This window comes from Sturnira hondurensis, unplaced genomic scaffold (assembly GCF_014824575.4).
Source record: "Sturnira hondurensis isolate 20B ecotype Veracruz unplaced genomic scaffold, ASM1482457v3 Scaffold0018525, whole genome shotgun sequence".
In the NCBI taxonomy this organism is placed as follows: Eukaryota; Metazoa; Chordata; class Mammalia; order Chiroptera; family Phyllostomidae; genus Sturnira; species Sturnira hondurensis.
The window spans coordinates 2,080,970-2,100,764 of record NW_028091156.1 but is presented as its reverse complement, the minus strand read 5'-3'; the positions used below and the strand labels follow the sequence as shown (position 1 = coordinate 2,100,764).

The 19,795-nt window shown below is 41.6% G+C and overlaps 1 protein-coding gene and 1 long non-coding RNA gene across 3 annotated transcripts; one reads left to right on the top strand and one right to left on the bottom strand.

The window, feature by feature from the left end:
- Window positions 1-20: 20 nt before the first annotated feature.
- TFB2M (transcription factor B2, mitochondrial) lies at window positions 21-19,281 on the top strand. 2 transcript variants are annotated; one of them, XM_037069406.1, is made up of 8 exons: window positions 21-523; window positions 1,647-1,735; window positions 5,430-5,580; window positions 5,916-6,064; window positions 10,949-11,038; window positions 14,145-14,207; window positions 16,615-16,778; window positions 18,782-19,281. In XM_037069406.1, exons 1-8 carry the CDS (start codon window positions 214-216, stop codon window positions 18,957-18,959), a joined length of 1,194 nt encoding a protein of 397 aa, XP_036925301.1. In that variant the 5' UTR covers window positions 21-213; the 3' UTR covers window positions 18,960-19,281. The 2 variants fall into 2 exon arrangements, with proteins under 2 accessions (XP_036925301.1, XP_036925302.1); XM_037069407.1 differs by lacking the exon at window positions 10,949-11,038.
- LOC119003179 (uncharacterized) lies at window positions 19,101-19,724 on the bottom strand. The gene is made up of 2 exons (XR_005069888.1): window positions 19,533-19,724; window positions 19,101-19,305 (listed from the first exon to the last, which is right to left on the bottom strand). It is a non-coding gene; the product is annotated as an uncharacterized LOC119003179 (long non-coding RNA).
- Between the last annotated feature and the right edge of the window lie 71 nt (window positions 19,725-19,795).

Here is a 19,795-nt window from a genome sequence, read left to right as displayed (position 1 = left end):
AGCGTCAGCACGTGGCCGGAAGCGGAAGTGAGGGAAAGCAAGGGGGAGGGGTTGTTCGCCAGCGTAGTTTGAGGCGTTTGTCTCCCCTCTTCTCTCCCGCCCTCGCCTAATCAGGTGGTGGGGAGATGTTGCACGTGGTATTCTCTGTTGGGCGCTTGCCGACTTTTTGACGTTTTGGAGGACTTTGGGACAGACAGACCCTAGAGGGTGAGGATGTGGGTTCCAGTGGCCGGGCTTCCTCCGCGGCTGAAGCTGTCAGCTTCTTCCGTTGCTGGTCGCTTTTGCATTTGGAGGTCGGGAGCGGCGAGGTGGAAGGACGCCCCGGCGGTTGCTCGCCGAGGTTTGTCTGACTTCCAGCCGCAGGTGTTGCCGGGTCAGGATTTCAGAGAAGTGCCCTCGCGGCCGTCCAAGTGCGGCGTGGAGCCCAAGCGTTACCTAACCAGTCCAAGACTGGCTGAGACCGTGGTGCAGTTCCTGCTGAGAGAAGACGATCCGTGCAAGCTCATCCTGGAATGCAATCCTGGTGAGTCCGTCGTGGACCGCCTTTTCTCCGATGTTCCTCACCTTTGCAAACTTCTATTGACCATGCGTAGACTGCCGTATGAGACATGGCGCCTTCCTTTAGTCAGCCTATATGGTTTTGTGGATACTACAAAAGATTTCTGTAGCAGTTTGCACTTCACATAGTATTTTGATAGCGTATGCTCCTCTTTTCTGTAGTCTCCCCAAGATAGTTGCAATCCACTCCCCGAAAAAAGAACTTTTGTTTTACCTTTCCGTAAATCTTCTTTAGACCATTAGCAGGAGGCTGAGAACGCCAGATTTATAAAAAATAACTTTAAAAAAAGATTTCATTTATTTATCTCTGGGGTGGGGAAAGAGAGAAACATCAATGTGTGGTTGCCTCTCAAGCGCCCCCTATTGGGGACCTGGCCAGCAACCCAGGCATGTACCCAGACTGGAAACTGAACCTGGTGACCCTTTGGTTCACAGGCGGGCAAGCACACTACTGAGCCACACCAGCCAGGGCAAAAAAATAACTTTTTAAAACACCATCCTATCATGAGGAGTCAGTTCCGTTTAGGATAGTCCATGATTAAATTGTAGGCTGGAGGCAACATTTTTTTTTTCTCGAGACGACGTGGTGAAACGTGACTAGAGCACAGGTTTTATTGTCTTTGATTGAATGGATTCGAAGCCAGGCAGCTCCCTTGACCGGGTTGTGAAGTTGGGGTCCAGTGACTATCTATAATCCCCAGTTCCATATATGTAAATATAAGGGGTGTAATATCTACTTTGGGGATAGTTGCAAGAATTAAAACTACAGCCCTGGCTGGTGTGGCTCAGTTGGTTCCAGGGTCATCCTGTAAACCTAAGGTTGCCAGTTCAAGGTGGGGTCAGGGCACATGACCTTGGTTGTGGTTCTCTGCCCAGTTGGAACTTGTACTGGAAGCAAGCAATTGTTGTTTCTCTCTCACATCGATATTTCTCTTTCCCTTTCTAAAAGCAATGGAAAAAATGTCTTTGGGTGAGGATTTACAATTTTTTAAAAATTAAAATAAGAAAATTCATGTAAAACACCTTTTTTGATATTGAAAGAAATTGTTTCTTTTGTAAATAATTTTTTCGTTCTGTTAACATACTAGGTCCTGGAATCCTGACTCAAGCATTAATTCAAAGAGGTGCCAGAGTGATTGCCCTTGAAAGTGACAAAACTTTTATTCCACATTTGGAGGTATATTTTAAAAATAATTATTGATTGATTGATTGATTGGAGAGAGGGAGAGAGAAACTGATTCGTTGGTCCAGTTACTTATGCATTCATTGGTTGATTCTTGTGTGTGCCCTGACGGTGAAGTGAACCTGCAGCCTTGGTGAATCAGAACTACGATTAACCAACTGAGCTACCTGGCCAGGGCTCTGGAAGTTTATTTTTAGTTTCCAGAAATAACTTACTGTTCCATCAGTTCCCGTTGCAGTGGTTTAGGGAGGTAAATTTAAGCGCACATTTTATTTTTCTAGAATCCCTTTTAGTGGCCATATCTTAAATATCTTGTCATCCCCAGTGACTAGAACGTTCTATCAATGATGGTTGAATAACTAAAAGATTGGAGTTCTGAGACTTGTTTTCTGCTTGTAGCTCTGCTGCAGACTAGTTGAGTGACTTTGAGCAAAGTGTATAACTGGTATTTCTGGGCTTGTTTCCTGGTCTTAGTAGGCTGTGCTGTACTGTGCCCCTGCTTTCTGCAAGCTTAGACTCTAATTGGAGTGCTAAGGTCGAATTAATGGGACTCTGTAAACTGTGGATTGAGTGGTACAGGGGCAAGGAAGCTTTGGTATGGTCAGATACAATTGCATGGAGTGTGGGCATTATTCAAATGGATTTCTCAGTGAATTCTGTTTTGTGGTAGACAAGATCACATAACAGTAAAGTGGAAAATCCTTGCATCAATTTTAGTGTCTTTCTCTCTCTTCCTCTGTTATCAATCTGTACATTCAGTTTAGGAAACTAACACTTTTCTTTCTTTTTTTTTTAATGATTTTTAAAAAGATTTTATTTATTTATTTTTAGAGGGGAAGGGAAGGAGAGAAGGAGAGAAATATCAGTATATGGTTGCCTCTCATGAGTCCCCTGCTGGGAGCTGGCCTGCAACCCAGGCATGTGTCCTGACTGGGAATCAAACCACGGTTGTTTGGTTCACAGGCCCACGCTCAATCCACAGAGCCTCACCAGCCAGGGCCAGCAAACTAACACTTTTCTAAGACAATTTCCGAAGTCATGTAAATTGTAAAAGTGCAGGTTGATAACAAAAAGTTATAATGTCCACCAAATCCAGCTGTTTGTTTCTTTATTAATAAAACTATGTGCATTAGATAGTTATTGTTCTATAATGGACTGCTTTGAAAAGAATTGAGGATTTTAGCCAGATTATTTAATTGATTAAAAATCTGCTGGAATTTCAGAAACTTGCAAAGAAAAGTAACACAAAATTGTTTAAAGATTAAAGATCATGAAATGTGATTGTCATTTTCTTCTAACTCCCCAGTCCTTTCTCTGCCCAGTGGTAACTTGAACTCAGCCTCGAGTACTGTTCTTTCACTTACTCACCGTCGTTAAAGTTAAATGGAAAGCCATTGCAATAAAGTTTTGTGCGAATTCATGTATTTGCCATAATAAAAGAAGAAACCGCTGAAATAAAACCTTTGCGTGGGATGTTACAGTGGTGCTCTTAGCAGACGATGCTTGTCGCCTCCCCAAGGTTTTCTAGTGTGCTCCTAAAACCTGAAAGGAATTTAAAGGATGATGTTTGGCTCTGGGTTTTTATCTAACTTTAAACTTCCTCCCTCCCATTGCCCTGATAAAATTCTTGGGACTCCGCATTAGTAGTGTTTCCAGTGGGCACAGTTTGTTTTCCTCTCTCTCTGATGTAGAGATACACATGCTACAGACTGTGTTCCTACTAATCACGATCTGTCCCGTTTGAACTGTGAAAACCACTGTCGTGCCAGCACTTAGCTGTGGATGTTCAGTTGAAGAGAGGTCAGCTTCTGTGATGAACTGCCTCTTCTTTCAGCACAGTCTTCTCAAACGTTGCTGAAACTTAGCCCCAGGGATTCCCACCTTTAAGACCCTTGGGCAAGTAAGGAATTTGAACTTCCTGAGCCTTGGTTTTCCTATATGTAAAACCGCTATGTTAATTCCCACCTATTAAGGATCTTGATGCTTAAATAAGATGAACTACCTGTAGAAATCAACAGTTACTTGTTTTTCCTGACCTTTTCACTTCCTGATTTTGAATCCTAAATGCAATCAAGTTGAGTTCCCAAGTGTGATTTCACTAATATATGAATTTATCCCAGATGTTTGGCTGTTACTGTGTTTGAATTATTGAATAGTAAATGACAGGTGCTACACCAAAAATGTGTAAAGTCATAAAGTATCCATTCCTTTTTCATTCCCACCAAACCAAAATACATTAGCTTTCCTCAGTTAGAAAAATTAAGATATCAATCTTGAGTAATTTGTGAGGTTATTTTATTGCTATACACATAGAATACTTTGCAAGAGTTGAATCAGTGTTTAAAGTATGCATTATATGAACGCTCTTTCTCTTTAGCTTTCCTAACACCCACCGCTCTGGTTTTCTTCTTTGTTTTGGTTTAGTCTCAGCTCCTTGTCCTGAGACTCTGCAGTTCTCTGTCCTCTGCATAGTTCTGTGTGCCTGTCCCTTAGAGATCTCATCTGCAGTCCTGGGTTTAACCACCTTCAACAAGCCACACACTTACAGATGTGTATCTTCAGCCTGGATCACTGTCCTGACCTCCCTGCGGAGGTCCACAGCTTTGTACCTGGCACCTCCCCTTGGGTCACAGCATTGGGCATCTCAGCATCAACAAGGCCAAAAACCCGTGGTTTCCACCCCCAGTATGTTCCTTCCACTGGCCTTTTCCCAGGGGCCTCTTGAAAGTGACCATTGAAATGTAGTAGATTTGGAAATTAAATAATATTTATAGTTGGGACTTACATGCTTAAGAAGAATTAGATTTTTAATTTATAACTCTAAGTCGCAAATTTGGTGCAACCTTGATAAGTGCCAGTAGAAGTTTCTGTGCACGTGAGCCTGAATATGCACATCAAAGCATACTGCCCTCTTCACTGATTTCTTGCAGCTTCAGATTAAGTTATGGGGGTCTGTAGCTAGTGCTTGCTCTCACTACTGAGTTCGCCAGCACTACTGCGAGGTGAGTGGATCAGGGCGGTACAGAGTTGGAGGCGCGTTGGACCTCCTCCAGTGGACAGGGAGCTTTTCTTGTACACTCGTCTGTCTTTAGAAAAAGCAAATGAAAAATTAGGTGGGAAATGGACAGCAACCCACACAGTGAGCTAAGTTCTTAGCTGGAGGGCTAACTAAACTTTTGAAGAAAAAGAGGAATACTCTCTTGAATCAGCTGCCTTTCACTTTAATGTTTTTCTTGTTTTTGTTGACTATGAAACATCTTTCCATGACCAGTGGATGGATCACAGCTCTGAGCCCAGGCGTGTTCTCAGAATGCTCGCCCGGTGCCCCAGGCAGCCACTGCCCAGGAATTAATTAGGGATTTGTGTGAAGGTGCTTTTCAAACAGCTGCTGATGCCATTGAGAATAAAGTAAAGAAAGTAAAAGGATAAGGAAGATTTGTTCAAGGTGTTTTGTTTGTTTTTTGGGCTGTTTCTTGTTAAGATAGTTGTACTTTTATTATTTTTCAGGCAGCAGTTGATTTGTATTAACTCTTAAATTTTAGGATATATTTAGTCATGTTTTCTTTAATCTTTATTGAGGTGGTCGTATTTATGATAAGAATTATTTTTCGAAGTAGGTCTTTGAATTGTCATAAACACTTTTCATAACACTGAACCTTCCTAACACTTTATCTCGGCTTCTCTTTAGTCCTTAGGGAAAAAGCTGGGGGGAAAGCTACACGTGGTCCACTGTGACTTCTTCAAACTGGACCCTCGAAGCTTTGGAACAGTGAAACCCACGGTGGATTCCCGGGTGCTTCTGCGAGATTTGGCCATAGAAACACTTCCTTGGTCAAAAGGTGATTTTTGTCATTCACTAAAGCAACTTCCCTCTGATTTGCCAGCTTTCTCTCCCAGTGCACCAATGGTTTATTGATGAGATTGGTGTGCAGTTTATATCGTACAGTTTATGGGCAGATGCTCCGAAGTTGAATCCTGCTCTCCCCTCACACCCGGACACAAATACTCCCAGCAGTTGTGCTGAGGCCAAGTGTTATGTCAAGGAGACATGTTGAAGCTTAGTTTTAATTGAAATAACGTTAATATAGTTTGTTAACCTAGTTTGGCTCAATAAAACATGATCCCAGGAGAAAGTATAAAGCATTTACTCAAGTATTTTTACTTGTATTAACAGGTATTCCTTTAAAAGTGTTTGGCATCTTCCCAGCCAAAAATGAGAAGAAGATGATTTGGAAATTTTTACATGACATATATTCCTGTACTTCTCTGTATAGATATGGACGCGTAGAACTGAACTTTTTTATGAACGAAACGGATTGCCAGGTGGGTTATCAGCAAGTGCTTGACTGGTATTTCGGTCTCAAAAGAGTTCTGTGATTTTTCTCCAGTCGTAGTCTTCGTGATTTTAATTTGGAATCACGACATAAAATTTACCGTTGTAACTTTTTTAAGTGCATAGTTGAGTGGCACAACCGTCACCACCGCCCGTGTCCTCTCAGAACGTGTTCATCGTTCTCTGCGGGAACTCTGTACCCAGGAAACACTAATGCCACCTCGTCCCCTCCCCCGAGGTCCCACTGTTCTGCATTCTGTCTCTGCACATTTGACTATTCCAGGTACTTCATATAAATAGGATTATACAGTAGTTCACTTTGTGCCTGGCTTATTTCACTTAGCATAATGTCTTTAGGGTTCATTCAAGTTGTAGCATGTATCAGAATTTTACTCCTCTTTAGGGCTGAATTTTATTCCATTGGACAGTGTATGTACACCACCTCTTGTTTATCCATTTTCTGTCTGTGGACACTTGGGTTGCTCCCGCTTTCTGGTTATTGTGGAGGCCACTCCTGTGAACACCAGTGTGTGGGTATTTCTGAGTCCCCGCTTTTTGTCCTTCCTGGTGTCTGTCCATCCCACTTTCTGGTTATTGTGGAGGCCGCTGCTGCGAACACCAGTGTGCAGATATCTCTGAGTCCCCACTTTCCATACTTCCCATTGTCCGTCCAGAAGTGAGGTTACGCGATCACACACTAATTCCGTTTCTATCTTTTGAGGAGCCACCATATTGTTTCCCATAGTGGCTGCCTGGTTTTATATTCCCACCAGCTGTGCACAAGCGTTCCAGTTTCTCCACATTTTCTCCAATGCTTGTTTTTTGTTTTTTTGATAATACCCATCCTAATGGTTTAAAGTGGTATCTCATGGTGGTTTTGAATTTCTATTTTCCTAAATGATTAGTGATGATGAGCATCCTATATGTCATTGTAGATCATTTGTGTGTCTTCTTCTGAGGAATTAATTGTGTTGTCTAGTTTTTGTTGTTGAGTTATAGGAGTGTTATAATCTCAATACTAATCTCTTCCCAGGTATGTGATTTGCAAGTATTTTCTCCCCTTTTATGGGTTGCTTTTTTACATTTTATGGTACCTTTTGAGTCCTAAAGTTTTTAGTTTTGATGATGTCTGATTTTTATTTTTTTTGTTGTCACCCGCGCCTTTCTGTCATCTCAGAAATCATTGCTGAATGCAATGTCGCAAAGCTTTTCCCCTGTGTTTCCTTCTGAGAGTGTTACAGTTTTAGCTCTTATGTTCAGGTCTTTGATCCATTTTGAATTACTTTTTTTACGTGATGTTAGGTGAGGGTCAGGCCTCACTCTTTTGCCTGCAGTATTGGAGTTTTCCTGGTACTCTCGCCGAAAGACTGTCCTTTCTTGTTGGCACCGTTGTTGAAAAATCGCTTGGTGATGTACGTGCATTGAGTGTATTTCTGAACACTCTGTTTTATTTCATTGTTCTATATGCTGTCTACATGCCAGGGCCATACTATTTTGATTACTGTAATTTTTTTAAGTTTTAATTTTCAGTTTAATCTTTATTTTTTTATTTTATGTTACCATTTAGTCACCATATACTCCCCCTTTCCCCCAGTGATTACTGTAACTTTGTAGTACGTTTTGAAATCAGGAATTGTGAGTTCTCCAATTTTGTTCTTTTTAAAGATTGTTTAGGCTATTTGGTGTCTCTCAAGATTCCATGTAAATTTTAAGATGAATTTTTAATTTCTGGAAAAAAAACAACTTTTGGATTTTGATAGGGGTTGCATTCAATTTGTTGATCACTTGGGTCGTACTGACATCTTAATGATATTAAATCTTTCCATCATGAACACAGGATGTCTTTTTATTTGTTTAATTTCTTACAGCAATGTTTTATAGCTTTTCGTGTAAGTGGACATTTCCTTAATTTCCTTTTCAGATTGTTCATTGTTAGTGTATAAAAATACAACTGATTTCTGTGTGTTAATTTTGTGGCCCGGAACTTTGCTGAATTCCTTTATCCGAACAGTTTTTGTGTGCATTGTCTAGAGTTTTAGCCTCTACTTTAATTCACTGATATGTAAGGTCTTCCTGAAGACCTGGATGTTGCTTTGAGAGTGATGTTTCTTTTCTGCCCAGAAGGCCTCCTGTCATCAGTCTTCTAGTGCAGTGAAACAGGAGATGCAAATTTGTCTCTAACAGAGCTGTGGGGTAGGGTAGTGGGGCAGGAAGTGAAGGGGTGCCTCATTCACCCAAACCCAGGCGGTAAGCGAGTGTCACTGTCTGTGGGAGGAGAGGGGCCTCCGGGCCTTGGAGCTGTGCACGCAGTATGTAATGGAAGAACAGAAGGAGGAGAGAGAGCAAATGCTTCGTCAGGCTTCAAGATGTTACAGTGTTTTGTTTTCCCACCATGGATGCTCTTGCCCATCGTTTGCTTTCTCTGAGGTGTCCTCCCATTCACTGGGGTGACCTCTTACCTTCAGGTGTCAGCCTGGACAGTTCTGACTCAGAGCTGGATAGGCCACCCAGTACCTATTTCTAATACACTGTGTCCCTCCCTCTCCACAGAAATGACACATTTTTGTTAATTTTTTCTCTGATGAGGTTTTGCCCTGATGGGTTAAAGGAGATCAATCTCGAATACTTTCTGTTTTAAGTGTACATGGTATATCTCCATACGAAAGTTTTTTAAAAATATATTTTATTGATTATACTATTACAGTTGTTCTATTCCCCCCCCTTCATTCCCCTCCACCCCACACTCCCTCCCCCACCATTCTCCTCCCCTTAGTTTATAACCACGTGTCTCAAGTTCTTTAGATTCTGTATTTCCCCCACTATTCTTGCCCTCCCCCCTATCTATTTTCTACCTACTCTCTATGCTATTTTCTATACCTTCTCCCCCCTTCTCCCCCTCCCACTCCCCTGTTGCTAACCCTCCATGTGTTCTTCATTTCTATGGTTCCACTCCTGATCTAGCTGTCCTCTTGGTTTGCTTTTGTTTTAGGTGTGATTGTTAATAACTAACTGTGAGTTTGCTGTCCTTTCACTGTTCATATTTTTTATCTCCTTTTTCTTAGATAAGTCCCTTTAGCATTTTATATAATAAGGGCTTGGTGATGATGAACTCCTTGAACTTGACCTTATCTGAGAAGCACTTTATCTGACCTTCCATTCTAAATGAAAGCTTTGCTGGATAAAGCAATCTTGGCTGTAGGTCTTTGGATTTCATGACTTGGAATACTTCTTTCCAGCCCCTTCTTGCCTGTAAGGTCTCTTTTGAGAAATCCGCTGACAGTCTGATGGGTACTCCTTTGTAGGTGACTGTCCCCTTATCTCTCTCTTTTTTTTTATTTTATTTTTATTTTTATTAAAATATTTTATTTATTTATCTTTAGAGGGGAAGGGAAGGAGAGAGGAAGAGAAACATCAATGTATGGTTGCTTCTTGTGCATCGCCTGCTGGGAACTGGCCCCTGCCGGGAACTGGCCTGCAACCCAGGCATGTGCCCTGACTGGGAATCGAACCACGATCATCTGGTTCGCAGGCCCGCGCTCAATCCACTGAGCTACACCAGCCAGGGCTGTCCCCTTATCTCTTGCTGCTTCTAGGATTCTCTCTTCATTTTAGTCTTGGCTAATGTAATTATGATGTGCCTTGGTGTGTTCCTTCTTGGGTCCAACTTCTTTGGGACTCTGAGCTTCCTGGATTTCCTGGAAGTCTATTTCCTTTGCCAGACTGGGGAAGTTCTCCTTTATTATTTGTTCAAATAAGTTTTCCACTCGTGGCCCTTTCTTTCCCCTTGTGGTACCCCTATAATCCGGATGTTGGAACGTTTAAAGATGTCCTGGAGGTTCCTAAGCCTCTCCTCATTTTTTTGAATTCTCATTTCTTCATTCCTTTCTGGTTGGATGTTTCGTTCTTCCTTCTGGTTCACCCCCTTGATTTGAGTCCCAGTTTCCTTTCTATCACTATTGGTTTCCTGTCCATTTCCCTTCATTTCAATTAGTTTGGCCTTCATATGTTCCTCTAATTTGTGGCTAAAATCAACCAGTTCTGTGAGCATCATGATCACCAGTATTTTGAACTGTGCATCTGATAGGTTAGCTATTTCCTGGTCGCTTAGAGTTATTGGCTCTGGGACTTTGAGTTCTTCTTGCACCATCTTTTGGGCTGTTCGTGCCTGTTCCCTAGCAGGATCAGAGCCCTAGGTGTTCACCAGAGCAGGGCAACTAAGTTGCTGGGTTGTGACGTTGTATGTGGGGGTGGAGTCAAAGAGGAGCAATGGTGTCCCGTCTGCCACCTCCCACCTCGGCCCCCACAGGTGTGGCAGCTGCCACCGTCACCGGGCCCATGCATTTCATCCCACTGCACGCGAGTGTGCCACCGCCGTCAGCCCTCACCCCCAGGGGCCTGCGTGGTCCGTCTCACTGTGCTTGAATGTGCGACCGCGGTCAGTCTGCCCCACACCCTGACTGGGTCTGGGCCACTTGTGCGCCTAGGTCGGGGGATCTGTCCTGCCCGACCCTGTTCCGCTGCTGGCTCCGCCTCTCTTACTGTCCTGGTTGAACGGTTAGTTGTAGTCGGACTTCTGTATAATTCAGTTTTCTGTTCTTTGGCTGTGTCTTTGTTCTCCAAACCTTTGTTGTATTCAAACTTGGTTGTGGGAGAAGGCACAGTGTTTCCACCTATGCCTCCATCTTGGCGGAAGTCTCCATATGAAAGTTTAAAAGGCCTGTCTCTTCTTTGAAATGGTAACAGCTAAGATTTTGTACTTAAGTTTAATTTTCCCTAATTTCTAGAGACTATGAAGATATTACCACTAAGACCACCTTTGGTTTTGATGGATTCTAGTTTTGCATAACAAGTACTTTCTGTTTTCCTCTTCCTAGAAGATCATGGCGAACCCCCAGCACCGAAACCTGTACCAGGCCTTGAGTGTGCTGTGGCAAGTGGCCTGTGAGGTGAAGCGGCTGCACACGGTGAGCGAGGCCCGAGCGCCTTTCGGCAGGGACTCGATTGTGTTCAGAGGGGCTGCCTGTCAGTGCCCCGTGAGTGGAGAGCAGTTCAGCATGAAGTTGCTTATTTTTCCCAGCCGTGGAGTACACTGGGGCCAGGCCACTTCGCGCTGCTGTTCTTGTCACAAGCCTTTGTTTTTCTCTGAAAATAAAAATAGCATATGTTCACTGTAAAAATGTAAGATATAAAAGAATTTTAAAAATCCCCTACGTTTCTGCCACCCAGAGGCCACTGCTGATGTTTGTGGCACGTATTTTGTTATTCTCCTTGTGATTCTTTTTTTCTACATTGTGAAGATTGCATTATTATTTTTTTTTGGAGAGTATGCAGCATTTATTACACAGCCAGGAGACACAAATGTCCCGGGGGAGGAGGAGGGTACAGTCATAGCACCTCAGACGCAGGACAAGGCGCAAACACAGACGAACCCATTGTGGGGGCCCAACCCCAAACACTTAGGTTGTGACAGAGTCTTGCATCCTCACCTCCTCCCCGCTCTGACCTGAAGATGGCATTATTTTTATCTCATTTTTCCGTTTAATAGCCAATGCTTGACTGTGTTTTTTCCCCTTGTCACTGAACAGTTTAAGTTTTTAATGGCTGTTTAATACTTTATTATAGATCATCCCCCCCATTTTTTAAGTTTATGTCCTTAGGAAAATCAGAGTTGTCCAGTAGAAATATAATATGAACCACATGTACAATTTTACCTTTTTTTAGCAGTCACATTATAAAAATTTAAAAAAGAAACAGGTGAAATTAATTTTAGTATTTTACTTAACCTCAATTCAAAATGTTGCCCCTTTAGTGTGTAATTGTTATTTTGGAATTAATTATTACACAGTTTTGATTAGTGTGTGTGTGCTGGGCCTTGGAAATCCAGGGTGTAGTTTACAACATCTCACTTCAGACTAGACTCATTCAAGTGTTCAGCAGCCGTGGTGATTAGTGCTACCGTACTTAATAGCAGAGGGCTAGAGTGTAAGAAAAAAGTGATAGATGCTATTTCTTTCATACCATAATTTGCATATTTTATTTTAGTAGAATATTGAGTAGTTTTATATGATATGTGTTCATATATATATATTTAGAGATTTTATTTATTTATTTGAGGGAAAGAGAGGGAGAAAGAGGGAGAGAAACATTGGCATGAGATATGTCCATTGGTTGCCTCTTGGACGCCCTTACTGGGGACCTGGCCCGCAACCCAGGCGTATGCACTGACTGGGAATCTAACCAGTGACCTTTAGGTTCGCAAGCCAGCCCTTAGTCCACTGAGCCACACCAGCCAGGGCTGTTCATATATTTTTATGAGCCCTTGTTCTTCCAAGGATTTCATACTTTCAGTTTTGACTTTTGCACTGTGTCCTCACGGAGCCCCTCAGTGCTTTTGGCAGGAACACACTAAGCCCAGTGATGTGCACACTTGCGCTGTTACCTCATTTGATTGTAGCTTTGGTTTCAATTTTTTTTTTCCTTCAGAACATCTGAGGTTCTAGGCTGGATCTCTCTGCCTTGTCTTCAGTAATCTGTCATGCCCTCATCGTCTTCTTGCATTCCCAGGAATCTTTTCCCATTTAGCCTTCCCTGCCCTGCCCCCGCCTTCTGTCTGCACTACATTGTCAGCTTGACATGTAGTTCTTGGCTTCTGTAAAATTCTCTTACCTGCCCCCACGGATCTCCTTTCATCCTGTGCCTTTTTCGTCGCAGCCCCTCCTGTCTTTGTGGCTCTCCACTGGTGTCTTCAGCAGGGCCCGCAGGGGACTGCCTTTCGGGAGAGTTTTGTCCTCTTGTTCCGCAGCGTTTGTTTTCCGAGGCTCTATGTTGGGTGTTGCCCTTTATTAATCTTCAGAAAGGAGAGGTCTTTGTGAACCCACATTTTAAACATCCGTCTGTCAAATACCTCTAACTGGAGGGTCAGTTGTGAAACTCAGTTCCCAGCGTCGTTCAGGTTTCTTCTCCTGTGGCTTTGTAATAGATAAGGCCCCTCTGTGCCCAGTGCTGTGAACTAGACCCGAGTGTGGGACGGTGGGAGCTGTGGCACCTACTGCACACTGCTGTCGCACTGCCTTCCTCCTCTTGGTGACATTCTGGAGCTGCCTGCAGTTTCAGGGATGGGCGACAGTTGCATTTTTTATGCCACTTCACTGGCCACTGTGGTTAGTTATAGCCGTTTTGACAATACCCTTTCAAACCCGCGTCCAGTGTTGTAAGTTTTAGTCTGTGTCACCTGCTGGTGTAACTCTTATTTTGGAATTTTAATCGGTGTGTGTGTGTATTTGTATAATAAAAATAGTTTCACATGTAAAGTTGTATATATAAAAGTTAGATACAAAAAAAGTAATGATCTTTTAAAAAATTCACACTGTATCTTTATTTTTGTATCTCCCTACATGTCCCAACATATTCAGATGAGTTTGAATAAGAGGCTTTTTTACGAGGTTAGGACAGAAATGTCCTCAGTATTGATCTGATGACCCCTAAACTGATTGTGACTCTACTCTTGAAATGTTGGTTGTTTAAAATTATAACTTGAGACCCTGTTTGTGTAATCATATGAAGGGTAACTTTCTTTTATCTAAGTAACAGTTACCAATATTGGGACAGACCTTTGATTTTTCCTCTTCTTTATCCAAAAAAAAGGTAAATGATTTAACTGGTTTTTTTAAAGACTTTTTTAATTTTAATTTTTATTTTTTTTAAGATTTTTAAAATTTATCTTTAGAGGGGAAGGGAAGGAGAGAGGGAGAGAAATATCAATGTAGGGTTGCCTCTCATGCGCCCCCTGCTGGGAACTGCATCCCCTGCTGGGAACTGGCCTGCAACCCAGGCATGTGCCCTTGACTGGGAATTGAACCGCAATCGTGTGGTTCGCAGGCCCGCGCTCAATCCACTGAGCCGACACCAGCCAGGGCTGATTTAACTGTTACACGTTGTTTTTCTTTAAACCAGTTACATTGGTGTCTAGGGTTCATTCTGTCTGGGTGGACATTTTAAAAAGCAGCGGTGATTTGGGGCCCTTTGGCTGAGGAAAACTGAAAGGGATGTCTCTGTCTCTCTTGCCTGCAGGAGCCTTGGTCGTCGTTTGACAAGTACACCGGAGCAGGGCCACTGGGAAAGCCGGAGTGCAGGGTGAGAGCGAGTGAAGGCCCGTCCGCTCTTTTCTGAGTGCGGCATGCTTTGTTTTCTTTAAGATCATCTGACATCCTGTATGTATTTAAATGTGTTAACTTCAGAATGTCTGGACATGTGCTTTAAAGATCTCTTACTGCTTTTAATTAAATTCACATTATTTTGGAAGAGAATTGTATTTTCCAGCTAGTTTTACAGAGGATGCACATAGCAGAGCCTTAAACAGAGTCTGACTTCCGTGTTTCTCTCTCTGGGATTGAAGATATAACCCAGAATTGGGAAACATAATCATTTTACTATTCATCTATTTGTAAACTTAAAATGTTATATGTTATTAATTAATCAGAAATCTGTAATATTGCTACGCATAATGGTTGACTTTACCAATAGGTACAATAGGTGTGTTTTCTACCCAGGAGGTTGGGCTTTATTTTTGTTTTGTTTTTTTCAAGAGATGATGTTACAAAGCAATTCTCCATTTAATTTATATTAGGATATTTGTAGTGAAACTGTAATAAAGTAGCTGAAGTTTCAAAAACAATTCCCGAACTCCTTTAAAAAGTTCCCCGTTAGGATTCAGTGTGAACGATGCTCGAATCCCAGCATTCCAGTTCCATCTGAGGTTCTCGTTTGCTTCCCTCTTTATTTTTTTTACTCTTGCCACTGAATGAGAAAAAGGAAATACGCATTTAGAAAAGGTCTGACCTTGGAGCGATCGGTCCCTGTCGTGACCATTGTGACCTTAGTTCTCTTTCGCTCTTCGGAAGCACAACCTAATAGGAGTCACACGTTTTGTCTGGATGACATCAGGAGTTGACCGAAAAGTCTCCAAAATGAACAACTCTGTGTAGAAGACATTTTCTTATTTTTCTTAATGACAAGAGCAAACGCTAAAAAGTTTTTGGCCAACTTAACTATATAAACTTCCAGGGGTAAGGAGGAAATAACCAAACCTCATGTTTCATGTGAGAATTCCATCATTTACTTCACATGTATGTACCTTTGATGCCAGTGTGTTGATCGTTGCTATGGAAGCGTTTTGAGGCATTTGACAGTTTCCAGAGCACATCATCCCTTCCCCCAAGGCGGAGATGTCTCACTTCGGAAGCCATGGCTCTATGCTGTCACTGGAACCCCTTCCCCAAATTACAAATCAGTCCTCATTTAACATTAGGAAGGTTTTTCTTCCCTATTTCTCAGGTAAATGTATATATTTAATGTTATGTACCAGTTTGCCTTTTAAAGTATCTTCAAAAACTTGTCAACAACACTGCGTAATACTTGGAATTGTATTATCCTTGTTGCTAAATGAATAATTACTAAATATTTTTTAATTTAATTGCTGTTGTTTTTACCAATTCCTTAAACTGTAGACATCCCAAACTAGGAACTAGGATTGATTATAATTTGAGGGGCGCCCACTACGTTTTCCACAAATAGGACGTATATTTAAATATATATAAAATAAAGCATACAAGTGGTCACACTTAATGTGTGAAATTTCCTAAAGAAACATAAAGCTCCCTCTTTTCTGAGGAATAATTTTAGGGGAAAATGCCTTAAATTTAGATCATATCATACAGTTTTCATTTTAATCTGTGTAATATTATATATTGGAGCAGGTAGGCAGACTTTTTCTGTATAGGGCCAGTTGGTAAATATCTTTTGCTTCCAGACCACATAACAGTCTCTGTCACATGTTCTTTGGTGTTTGCTTTTTTCCCTAAAAAAAAAACCCAAAAACACAACAATCCTTTACAAATGTGAAAAATGTTCTTAGCCCCAGACTGCAAAAAGAGGGAGGCCATTGACCATAGCTTGCTAAGTCCATATTTTAAAAAAAATTATCCTATTAAAAATTATGTGTACGTAGTATTTTATTCTTAGGATGTGGTGGTGTGCTTCAAATATAGAGGAGACTCACTTCATGTTAGTGTCATGTTTGGGATTCGATTTTACCCCGTCGACAAGGTAATAAGCTGGGACTCTATGGATGGTGGCCAGAGGCATGACTCCTGGACCAGACACCGGGTTCGATTCACCTCCGAGGCCACAGAGCAGTGTGGCGTGGCCAAGTCGGAGGGTATGCGTTCACAGGGTTTGCGTTGCAGCAACGCGGAGCTGGGGGACCCACTCCTTTCATAGCAAACATTAAGCAAGCCTGATTTTTGTCCTGGAGAGAGAGATGTCATCCCTCAAGGTGACTCGCTGCAGACCACCCCGAGAAATGGCCCAGATAGAGCGCTGTTAGGGCTTTGCATTCTGGGCACAGCTGATAAGAACACACAGGGACACTGGGGTCTCTGGTGATTGCCTTTTCCAACAGGTAACTTGAATGGGAAAGTGAACAGTGTCTTGCTCGGGCAATGCTTTATGACTAACACAGTTTATTTTCCTTTCTTTCCAGGAATCATTAGAACAACAAACACAACAAAACCTGTGTTTTATTCAATTCACTCCCCATAGAAATTTATTTACACAAAATTTAACACCTGTGAACTATGATGTATTTTTTCACATGTTAAAGCAGTGTTTTCTGAAGCGCAATGCCAAGCTGATACACCAGTTACAGTAAGTAAGAAGAATGAAAGCAAGTATAAAAGTAGCAATTTAGTGGGAATTACACTTTCGTATTAGAGGCCCATGTTTTATATCTTGTATATTCTTACTTAACAGTGAAGTACATGCTTTCACTCATCTGTTTCCTCAAAGTAGTGAGTTGGCCAAAAAGTGCGGATGGTTTTTTCATAAAATAAATGACACATTTTTCATTTTTACCAACAACTTTACTGACTCTGATGTTTTGAGTATGTTGGCTCTGTCCTGCTATTGGCTTCTAGTTGGTCGAGGCCAGCATGCTGCTGAACACCTTCCAATGCATAAGACAGCCCCACTGCAAGGAGGTATTTGGCCAAAACGTCAGTAGCACCAAGGAACTTCACAAACCACTTTCGACACGTTCCCTCAGTCACAGCACCTTCTCCACACACTGCACAAATCTTTCCTCATGCTTCACTTGCCTTTTCATCTTGCTTGAAAAAGGAAGGCATAATATACTACTGAAAATGTTGCCTCTCTTCTTCGGTCTTTAGTATTAAAATATCTGCACAAAAGTTCAGTTTTGGCGAGTTCTTTTTTAATGCACGCTGACATGGCAGCTGTCCCAGTACAAGCTAACAGAATTGTCTCAAACGACATTACAGACAGCTAGGCACCGCTGGAGCCATCAGACGGGAAAAGCGCAATGCGCTTTTTGGCTGGCCCTGTACTTCCTTTACGTGGTGCACGTTTTCAGAAAAGTATGATTGTGGTTTCCACATGATCTCCTAAGCTTAATACCCCACCCATCTTTGAAAAAACAAACAGGAAGGCTATGATTTGTTTTAATCTTTGTGGGATTTAGCTGAGAGTACCTGGTAACCCTCATGAACAACTAGCTGCTTGTCACTGGCCGGGATGGAGAAAGTCAGCATCTGCCTTGTCAGTGTCCCTATTGGTCCTGTTTCCTAACCTAAGTAGGGGTGTGCCACTGGACCACCTCAGTTTCCCTGCCCTGGACCAAAGCTTTTGTTCCTGTAAAGCTTTGTAAAAATTGTAGCTACTTTGTGTCTACGTGAGTATAGTTTTTTTATGGGGTGGATGTGTACAGTTTTGTGAGTGCGCATAACATCTTGTGATCAGCAGCCCATAGTCATTCAAAGTCATTCAAATTGTCAGTGGGTGAACAAGATGTTAAAATAATCATTTAAATGAATTTGATCATCATCAGATAAATAACCGAATGAGCTGTTGGTTGAACAAAATTTATGTAAAAATAAATGTTAACTGTGGCAATAGACCAATAAAAAGAATCTATTTTTTATCTTGTTCCCTTGTGGTAGTGGTTGTTTTGAGTGAAACTACCAACAATATAGGGAATTAAGGAATAAATTTGGTATGCTGTGGTACAAAATATTAAAAATTCCCTTTGAGATCTCTGAATTGGAATCATGTTTCTGTCTGTGACGAGGATTCCATTCAAAATTAGAAACTATTGGAAGTATTTTCTATCAAAATATTCTTTTGCAAGTTTCTTGCCTGTTACTGTCAGAGGCTCACCTAGGCTAATACAGAAGGTAGTTTATTGCTTTATATTATATTCACCAGTAATTGTTACATAAAAATGTGAAAGATTATTCCCTCTTTGAAAATGGCGAGGCAGCAGTTTCTGCTGTTTGAACGTACTGAACTTTTACATGAACCTAAATGGAGTTAAAGACTATTTTTGTAAAGAGAAATAAAGGATGAAAGAGGTAGACAGGCGCCTTTTCGAAGGGCAGTGGTAAACGAGTTTTGTGTAGGAATAGATTAGAACACGTTAACGCCTACATCTGCCCTTTGCATTGTAGGTAAGCCATGCAACTTGAGGGATACACATAAAGATACATGTTACATGCAAGCTCTTGAACGAAATACGATTAATTATATACGTTAGGTATTTGACATTGAGCTTACAAGCTACCTTTATCAGAGTTAACTGACAGTTGTTATGGAAAAGAATTTAAGAAATTTACTTTGATTTTTTTTTTTTGCAGTTCATTGAGTCCAGTGGATGCAGAGGATATATTGAAGAAAATAAAAAAGAAAGGAGCAATCAAAGTAACAGACATGTATCCTCTAGACTTTAAACGCCTCTTTGAAACCATAGAATCTTCCAAAGATTATTCCTGCAAGTGGCTGTATGATGACTTCATGGAGGATGTGGTCTTATAGGGAACAGGAACCGACTGCCAGGACCGTGGCTGAGGCCGTTCATTTTACTTGGAAGTTAGGACACAAGCGAAAAAGAGCTAAGTTTGTAAAACCCACATCCTTTCCGCAGAAGGTAGCTGTTCTCGTTTTGCGCGAACAAGGCAGATCGTGTCTTCCGAGGCTGATACCATTGGGACATTGGGTAAAACAGCGGCTGCTGTTTTATTCACAGCAGAATAAAGAACTTCCCTTAACTGTGGATTTGATCAGCTCAGATTTGTTTTGTTTTCAGTTCTGTCTACTGTCAACAGGCCAGTAGTTGTATGGAGCTACCAGATGAAATTTAGTTTTAAAAGTCCTTTTAGCCCTGGCTGGCGTAGCTCAGTGGATTGAGCGCTGGCCTGTGAACCACACGATCGCGGTTCGATTCCCAGTCAGGGCACATGCCTGGGTTGCAGGCCAGTTCCTGGTTCCTGGCAGGGGATGCACCAGAGGCAACCATACATTGATATTTCTCTCTCTCTCTCCCCCCGTCCCTTTCCCTCTAAGATAAATAAATAAAATCTTTTTTAAAAAAAGTCCTTTTAGCCAAACACTTACATTGTATTAATTTAAATGTTCCCCTTTCACTGCTGATTTTTACATCCTCCAGGAGGGCAAAGAGTGTGTACAGTTTTAAGCCTAGAAAGTAAATACAACTGAAGTAAGTGGTTTGTTTTACTTTTCAGTTTGTTGAAAGTATTAACAAATACTGTGCAATGAAAAAAATTAAACTTTATTATGGTTTAAACGTTTTTAGAAATTAAAATATCTTAAACAAGATTTTGTGATTTTTTTTGTCCCTAATGAAACGTAAA

Coding starts and splice junctions, on each gene's coding strand:
- TFB2M (XM_037069406.1), top strand. CDS start 214: ATGTGGGTTCCAGTGGCCGGGCTTCCTCCGCGGCTGAAGCTGTCAGCT. Junction 524..1,646: donor CATCCTGGAATGCAATCCTG/GTGAGTCCGTCG, acceptor TTAACATACTAG/GTCCTGGAATCCTGACTCAA. Junction 14,208..16,614: donor TGGGAAAGCCGGAGTGCAGG/GTGAGAGCGAGT, acceptor CTTTCTTTCCAG/GAATCATTAGAACAACAAAC.